This window comes from Vicia villosa, linkage group LG7 (genome assembly GCF_029867415.1).
Source record: "Vicia villosa cultivar HV-30 ecotype Madison, WI linkage group LG7, Vvil1.0, whole genome shotgun sequence".
NCBI lineage: Eukaryota > Viridiplantae > Streptophyta > Magnoliopsida > Fabales > Fabaceae > Vicia > Vicia villosa.
In genome coordinates this window covers 103,939,989-103,949,406 of record NC_081186.1, presented here as the reverse complement: position 1 = coordinate 103,949,406, position 9,418 = coordinate 103,939,989, and the positions used below count along the sequence as shown (strand labels likewise).

At 32.5% G+C, this 9,418-nt stretch overlaps 1 protein-coding gene across 1 annotated transcript; it reads left to right on the top strand.

The window, feature by feature from the left end:
- The first annotated feature begins 685 nt into the window (after nt 1–685).
- LOC131618124 (NADP-dependent malic enzyme 4, chloroplastic) lies at nt 686–4,987 on the top strand. Its single transcript, XM_058889389.1, has 18 exons — nt 686–977; nt 1,392–1,512; nt 1,655–1,729; nt 2,024–2,175; nt 2,307–2,412; nt 2,502–2,567; nt 2,647–2,742; nt 2,832–2,903; nt 3,005–3,088; nt 3,180–3,278; nt 3,391–3,438; nt 3,539–3,592; nt 3,689–3,787; nt 3,887–3,976; nt 4,065–4,142; nt 4,270–4,435; nt 4,530–4,658; nt 4,776–4,987. The coding sequence occupies exons 1-18, from the start codon at nt 856–858 to the stop codon at nt 4,862–4,864; spliced, it is 1,746 nt and encodes a 581-aa protein (XP_058745372.1). The 5' UTR covers nt 686–855; the 3' UTR covers nt 4,865–4,987.
- Nucleotides 4,988–9,418: the final 4,431 nt, after the last annotated feature.

Genomic DNA, 9,418 nt, shown 5'->3' with positions numbered 1-9,418 from the left:
CATATTTAACCCTTCTTTTATTTATGAATTTTCAAATTATGGTTACTGAAGGAAAAAAAAAAGAAGAAAATGAAAAAAATATTAAAAAAAAATAGTAATTATTATTTATTGTTAAAATTTTCAATTGATCATATTCATGGGAAGCAGATCACCTTCTACTGTTTGAGTCTACTATTCCTCATGTCCTTTATCTAATGGCTCAAAATTAGTTTAAAAAGATATAACTTCTTTGGAGAGAAAAATTGATGGAGATGAATGGCTAAGATGTGAGTTGAATGAGCCGCACTTAAAAAAAAGCAGGAGAGGATTCAGGTCCATATCTTCGTGATATTTATTAAAAAATAAAATAATTAAAATTAAAAAACAATAAAATATATGATAGACAGTAGATAACATTATTATATCAACAATTAAAATTAAAAATCTAGTGAAGGAAAAATAAGAAACTTAAAAATAACAATTGTTTAACTATGAGACCATTATAAAATAAATAATTTAATCAAATGATTAAAGTTCACATATTTGATGAGATGAAATTGTTACAAAATTTGTATTTGTATATGCAATATATATTTACTATCTTATTAAGGAGCTATAGTAACGTTCATGATGCTATCGTCCCCTCCTAAAGACTCTCATCATTTCCATTTCTCTTCCTTTGGTTTCAAACAACCGCAACTTTCTCTCCTTCCAACATTTGTCTCACAATCATGATCTCCTCTAAAACTTCAACTTCCATGCTAATAATAATCAATTTCTATTTTCACACTTAACATTTCATTTCAACTTCTCTTCTTATTCTTGATTACTTGATTTCTTCATTGAAGGTGCAGTGTTAAGCTCATCAGCATTGTGATGGAGAATGTGGCTGATATCGATGACAAACCCACCATTGGTGGTGGTGTTCAGGATGTTTATGGTGAGGATAGAGCCACGGAGGATCAGAGTGTTACTCCTTGGAATGTTTCTGTGGCTAGGTGTGTTATGGCACTTGTTATTTGTTATCATAAATTCATAATCATCCTCCTATTTATATTCGTTGATAGCGAATTGTAGTCAAGAAAACAATTTTGTTCATGTAATTAATGAAATCTCAATTCTAAAATGATTCATAAAATTGAAAAGCATTGATAGTTGTAAGCACATACTTTTGATTGAAGTCATGTCAGGTGTGGTGTCTGAGACAATACTAACATGCATGATTAAATTCAGTCAAACACTTATATTTTCTTAAATGATTATCTGTATCCTCGTATAAGTGTCATATCTGTTGTCAATGTTTCATAGATTATTTTGATGATCAAGCGGTTTCAAGACTAAAAAATGATTCACTTTTCTCTTAGATTGATTATGCGATTTCTTTTTGTGATGAATTGTTTGATTCTTTTTAGTGGATACACTATGTTGAGAGATCCACAGTTCAATAAAGGACTAGCCTTCACCGAGAAAGAGAGGGATGCACACTACTTGCGTGGCCTTCTTCCCCCAACAGTTATTTGTCAAGAAACTCAGGTTAATCATCTTGTTATAAAATATTCTCCTACTAATGTTTTTTTTCCTTTTATGAAAATTATTTTGGAGGCATTGGATCGTGTATGAATACGAGTCTACGCTATATCAAGTTATAGTTCTTATTACTGCATCCTTTATACAGGTGAAGCAAATGATCAAAAACATAAGGCAATACGAAGTTCCATTACAGAAGTACATGGCGATGATGGATCTTCAGGTAGCCTTGTGAAAATTCCCTTGCTTTTTAGGATAGTTATTAAATATAATTTTTTGTTACTCGATGTGTTAAATGTAATGGAAAAGAAGAGAATGTAACTAAACTAGCTGATAGAGAATCAAAACTGAAAACTAACTAACTTCAAGTTAGTTATCAATTGGTTAGTAGTTAGTTCAATTTAGTTACAGTTGCTTGTTATACAAGCAACCACATACTCTTGTATCAAGTGAGATTTGATTAGCAAAGTTTTGTGTTGGATTGTAACTTTTCTGTTTGTGATGTGTTGCATTACAGGAGACAAACGAAAGGCTATTTTACAGGCTTCTTATTGATCATGTTGAGGAGTTACTCCCGATTGTTTATACTCCAACCGTTGGTGAAGCTTGCCAGAAATATGGATCCATCTTCATTCGTCCTCAAGGTCTTTATATAAGTTTGAAAGAGAAGTAAGTTTCAGTTCAATTTCTCCTTTATCCTCTTAGACTTTTTGACTGTGCTTATAGTTGAATTTTTATATGCGGTGTCTATTCTTCGTCACAAAGTAATCGTTCCATTTTCTGTTTGGTTGGGTTTAAAGAGGAAAGGTTCTTGAAGTACTTAGGAATTGGCCTGAGAAGAACGTTCAAGTCATTGTTGTAACTGACGGAGAGCGGATCTTAGGTCTCGGGGATCTTGGCTGTCAAGTAATTTCTATTATATTTGATAACATTTATCATTTGTGATGATTATATTTGTACGATATCTCCTTTGATAATGTATGTTGTATTCTCAGGGGATGGGAATACCAGTAGGAAAGCTTTCTTTATACACTGCACTTGGCGGAGTCCGCCCTTCTTCCGTACGTGTTTTTTTGCCTACAATGCTTGTCACAAACTTAAGTTTAAGATTTGTGATTTCTTTGTTTTTAAAAAATTCAGTGCTTGCCTATTACCATTGATGTGGGGACAAACAATGAGAAGTTGCTGGGTGAAGAGTTATACATAGGGCTCAAGCATACACGGGTAACTGGGCAGGTATTTTTCGGGCCTCAGTTTTTATTTCTCGGCACTCAGATGATTTAATATTCAACAGTAATGAGTTTAATTCAACGTTTTGATTCCAGGAATATGCTGAACTTATTGATGAATTCATGACGGCAGCCAAGCAAAATTACGGAGAAAAACTCCTCATCCAGGTACTACGTAGGGCATAAATACATCATTTCTTGCCTTATTATTGGTACACTAGTTTTCATGTTTTCTGTTTTCTGAATCTGTTATACCATTTGTTTATTAGTTTGAAGACTTTGCAAACCACAATGCTTTCGATCTGCTTGAAAGATATAGGTCAACACATCTTGTTTTCAATGATGATATTCAGGTAAGGACTTCATGTTTTAGAATATGAATTTCGGTACTATTGTGATTTGTGAACAATATTTATCTCTTCTATTCTATGTACTTTGTTTCAGGGAACTGCATCAGTGGTCCTTGCAGGTGTTGTTTCGGCTCTGAAGTTGGTTGGGGGAAACTTGGGCGATCATCGGTTTTTATTCCTCGGTGCTGGAGAGGTAAGTCCATACTATTTGAGGATCTCACCCTTTCCATTTGAGTTGTTCTTGTACAGCATACTAGTCAATCGTCTATGTACTTATCGATGAATTGTGTTGTTTTTGGTTGCAGGCAGGCACTGGAATAGCATCACTCATAGCACTCGAAATATCAAAACGAGTACATTTTCTATGTTCTGTTCTCTCTTTTGATATTAATGATGTGAACATTTCATTCCATGAATAGTATATGTTTATCCGAAAACTATCGTTCTATGCAGACAAATTCTCCGGTGGATGAAGTGCGCAAAAACATTTGGTTGGTGGACTCAAAGGTTGTACAGAATCCAATTCAGCTTGCACCAGTAGAAACTAAATTCTCATTTTCCGTATAGATTTATATTTTAACTTTTATGTTTTTGTTTTTGCAGGGTTTGATTGTCAGTTCTCGCGAAGAATCACTTCAACATTTTAAGAAGCCGTGGGCTCATGATCACGAACCTGTTACAGAACTCGTGGATGCTGTTAATGTACGATTTCTCTGTCTCTTATTCTCTGACACCAACAACAAATACACCACCAGAGAGAGCACAATTTCGAATTTCTCACGTTTAATGTTTTCTTTTCAGCAAATTAAGCCGACGGTGTTGATTGGTACATCAGGACAAGGACAAACTTTTACACAAGAAGTGGTCGAAGCGATGGCATCCCATAATGAGGTACTTTGTCAACCTATTCATCAACCTAATACACAATATGATGCGCGCACGTAACCTGAATCTATGTACTATATGATAATGTTTCCAGAAACCTATTATTCTCGCTCTTTCCAACCCGACAACTCAGTCAGAATGTACTGCTGAAGAAGCTTATACGTGGTCGAAGGTAATGTGAAAATGAGCTCGTAGCTTTGCGTTGAAAATTTCAGCTCTGTTATCACTTCCTATGGAGGACTAATGAGCAATGATTATCCTCATTCTTTCATTGTTCGTGTCCATTTGCAATTTTGTAGGGATGTGCCATTTTCGCCAGCGGTAGCCCATTTCCCTCAGTTGAATATGATGGAAAAGTTTTTGTACCTGGCCAGGCGAATAATGCATACATTTTTCCTGGATTTGGTCTTGGTTTAATAATGTCTGGTACCATCCGAGTGCACGATGACCTGCTTCTTGCAGCTTGTAAGTGCATCTAAGATTCAAACATTCACTTCTATATTAAGTTTGAGATATATTATAGTTACTTCTGACTTAAAATTTCCGTGCGTTGGAACAGCTGAAGCTTTGGCTTCACAGGTGACTCAGGAGCACTATGACAAAGGACTCATATACCCGCCATTCACTAACATCAGAAAGATTTCAGCAAACATAGCTGCTCAAGTTGCTGCTAAGGCCTATGAGCTTGGTGAGCATTTGTTTTACTTTTGGTTTATAATTACTGTTTTTAATGTTGAGTTATAGTATCTATTATCTATTGGTTTCAACTAAAATCATTTTCTCGAAAAATTACCTATTTTTTCAGGTTTGGCCACTCGCCTTCCTCGACCAAAAAATTTGGTGAATTTTGCTGAGAGTTGTATGTATACTCCGACTTACAGAAACTACCGTTGAAATGACAATAGTCCTTTTGACAGTGGTAGTTAAACTTAAAGTATAGTTTTGAATATTTTTCTATTCTTCTATGAGTTTTAGGTTACTACAAATAAAATAGAAAATGAAGGAATTGAAAGAATCTGCAAGCATAAATAATTCTTGCACATTTTTGTTTTGTAAAGTATGTATTTCTAGTTTCAATTTTTTTCTCTTTGATATTGTAACATAAGAGAAGTGAGTATCAATCATTAATTTATAGTGAATACTAGTGTTTTCACATTTGTTCACCATGAAAGGATAAATGTTAAAAGTGATGAAAGGTAATTGTGAAAATATGAGATAAGTTAAATAGGCATGGGGCATATACCTGGATTTTCAATTATGGGATATCAATCAGGGAACTATTTTTAATGGGTTTCTTTTCTCATCCTTTGAAAATTAAAAAAATAGGATTTGAATTTATAGATTTAGAATATGTTTTGTAAGTGTTTAAATTTTAGAATCAAAATCAAACTAGAAATAAGGAAAATGATTCAAACTAACAATATAACAAAGTATTATTTCATATATAAAATTTAATTAATTTATGTTTCACTATATTTTAAAATACCATATTGGTTGATAATTGAAAGCAATGATAATTTATATACATCACTCACTCTTTAAAGTGACGAAATACTTTTTCAAAAGACAACAAATTTATGTTGAGAAAGAAACTTTGTCCTTGAGATTTCTAAACTACTCCAAAAAAACAATAAATATAAATGCAAAAAAAGTTGAACTATTATCCTAAAAATGCGTAAAGAACATTAAGTGCAAAATTACTTGCAAAAACATATTAGAAATTAAAAATTGTACTCTCCTCCCGCTCCCCTAAAAGATGAATAAATTACATTATTCATCCTCCTTAGATTAAAACTTATATTTTCATCATTCTTTTATAAACTACTCTTCAATATCTTATTAAGTATTTTAATCTAATTTAATATATTAAAATTTTTACGAAAGAACCCTTTTGAAACTACCCTAGTCATGGTATCCGTGGTTTGTTCATGTGGGATCTCATTTAATTGGTCACTTTTAATATTTGCCTCCTCTACACCCCTGGGGTTGTCTTGATGTTGATAGGGGGTTGTCTTGATGTTGATAGGGGATTTCTTCATAATTATTGTGGCTCATACTCAGTGGTTTTTAAGATGATTAGTTCTTCTCATTCGTTGAATGTCCTCCTTGCGAAGTTGTATGCAATTAGTATTTTGTTTTCTTCTCCAGGGTCAGAATGTCTCTGTTTTTAGCCACTTGAAATGTTTCACTCATTCTCATTTGCGGACTTTCTTCTTCCTACCTATTTAATTTTTCTGATCTAATTTTATTTTTCGGGGAAATTTTGGATAACTTTTCGATTAAATCTTTGACATCATCCTGCGGTTGTGCCCATTCTTTTGTGTTATAGACGTTACACGGGTAGAAATTATAACATCGAGATTTTTCCACTCCCGAACATTCTCAGCGTGGTTTTAGCGTTTCAATTTGTTCTTCTTTAAACTCTGGTGATGCATTCTTGCAATATACACTCTCTTGATACGTTTATTGACATGTAATCTCTGTATTAGGAGGTAGTGGTCCATTGGCCTCTCGGTTGGTCCATGAATATTTCTTGGCTTCTCCCCTCCTTTTGTTTCGTAGTTTGAGTTCTTCGTTTCCCCTTTTACTAGTTTCTTACTTCTCAAATCCTCTATCACATATTTCCTTTCTAACGACTAGTTTTACCTTGTATTAAATGAACTTTTCGGTCTTTTCTAATAGGTTATTAAAGGTTTTACGTGCCCTAATTCACTACTAGAAAATTCGCTTTTAGTGACCGATTTAGTGACCAAAAAATTTTGGTCACTGTAGTGACCGAATTAGCCACCGAAATATGATATTCATGAGCCAATTTTAATAGGTCACTAAATCGGTCACTAAAATACATTAGCCACCGATTTAGAGACCAAAATTTAGTGACCGAAATTTCAGTCACTGTAGTGACCGAATTAGCCACCAAAATTTGATATTCATGAGCAAATTTTAAGAGGTCACTAAATCGGTCACAAAAAATATTTTTTTATGCAATTTAATTTATATATATAAATTAGAGACCGAAATTTCGGTCACTAATATTTTTTGTTTTGTTTTTTATTTTTAATCCTCTTTATTATATTATTATTTCCTTTCCATTTTTTTAAAGATTTTAATTCTCTTTCAATTTTTAATTTTTAATAAAATTTTCATATTTTTTATTGTTTTAACATATAATATATTTGTAAAAAACTATATGTATATATGTTTAAATATAAAATATAACAATAGATGTAAAGTGGTGTAGTGGTAAGTTCTTCTTAAAATATGTAGAGGTCACAAGTTCGATTCCTAGGTATCACAACTTTTGATTTTATTTTATGAAAAATAACATTAAAATCGGTCACTAAATTCAGTCACAAATTCGGTCTCTAAATTTCGGTCACTAAATTCGTCGCAAATGCTTAGCGACTAGCACTTTTTCAACCGAAAAAATAATGGTCACTAAATCGGTCACTAAACGTTTTAGTGACCGATTTTTAAGCATTTTCGGTCTCTAATTCGGTCACTAAAAGCGAATTTTCTAGTAGTGATTCCAATACTTTCAATGAATTTGGACCATTGTTGGAGTCTTAGACGTAAGAGGCACTTCTTCATCTTCTCGTTGATGCCTATGACTAGTATCACTTCTTCGTTGAACCTCTCGATGTAGGATCTTAGCAACTTGCATTTCCCTTATCCGACGATTCTTAGGCTTTCCACTAACATGGGTTGTCTTTTCGACGCCGTCAAGTGTGCGAAAAACAAGCACTTCACGGGGTCCAAATTTGCTAAAATTGTTAGAACTATAAGGGTATGTCTTCCGTGCACTTAACGGTTTCGAGAAGGCAACTCAATTCAATGGAAAGCCCGAGATCCATCAGACAAGTCGATACGATCCTACATCAAGAGGTTCAACATAGAAGCGATACTAGTCAATGCGCCAACAATGAGAGGAAAAAGTACTTGTTAAGTTTAAGAATTCAACTTAGGTCCACATACAAAAGTATTGGAATTTAGGTCCCTAAAACCTTTAACAATTTGGGCGAGTTTCGCATACAAGGAAAATACGAGTCGCTAAGAAGAAAAGGGAATGTAATTTATTCATCTTTTAGGGGAGGAGAGTGTCATTTTTTCTAATATGTTTTGTCGAAGAATGAATATAAGAATATAACTTTTTGACCTTTAAGTAATGTCCAATTGCATGTGAGTGAGTTTGAAACCGTTACATCCTACTTATTCATCTTTAAAGGGTGAAATTAGGGCCACAAAACTACTAGACAAAAAAATATATATTAGAGGAAAGACAATGTAATATGAGCATCTCTAAGAGAAGAAAAATATAATATATTTTGCATAAGAGGGAGAAGAGGGAGAGAAGTGTATATTTTAATTTTTAACACAAGAGGGAAGCAAAATATAATATTAATATCTTTCAGAAAGTGTGGTGTAATATATTCTCCCGCATAAGAACGAAAGAAAATATATATTTTAACACAAAAGGCAAGAGTAATGTAATATGAGTATTTTTCGGAGAAGGAAAATGTAATTTAGTCTAAAAAATTAAAGAATTTTTTAATTCTATTTATAAAAAGATATCACAATTTTAAAATATATTAATTTTTTACAAGACTTTTTAATATTTATTTAATATAATTATATGTACTTAATCTATTTATAAAAATATTCAATAATTTATCATTGCTAATAGTAATTATATTGATTTTTGTTGGGTTGTGTGAAAGTGTTAAAGTCCCGTATTAATTAAAAATGGGAAATGTTTGGTATATAAGAGAAATAACTCATATTTCAATTGTATTAGGATTTTGAGTGAATTTGTGACGTTAATATCTTTTGTATCATCTTTTGTATCAGAGTCTAGTTAGCTCGACGGAAAAGTAAAGGTGAATTCTAATTCGTCAAAACTAATAATGTGTGTGACTCACTTGTGAAAAAGATTTTTGATATTTAAGTGAAAGTGATAAAGTCCTACCTCGATTAGAAATTGAAGAATGGTTTCAGATGTTGATGATGATAAAAGATGCTATTGTGAAGTTACAATGATCTATGACATCTTTGATCTTTTATGGTTAGTGGCTCATACTCCTCACACTTGTTAAACGAATCTATCTATATAATCATTTATTCATCCTTTTGCTTTCAATGCTTGATTGCTAAAAGGGGCTACACTTTGATATTTATGCATGAATCTCGAATTTTGCCTATATCATTGTATTTTCAGAAGAATGAACACTTTATGACAACATAACACACTGAGATATCACATATATGGAATATTAATCCGTGGCTATGTCTTTGTATTGACATCTCCTGTAATTAAATTCTCACTACCACATGTGTTAGTGACACTAAAAGAGTACCTAATTTCTTAATGGTACCAAATGTGAGGCCATTTTCTTTACGAATATACTTAAATTAAACTTATTACAAATGAATATATTTAAATAAATAATT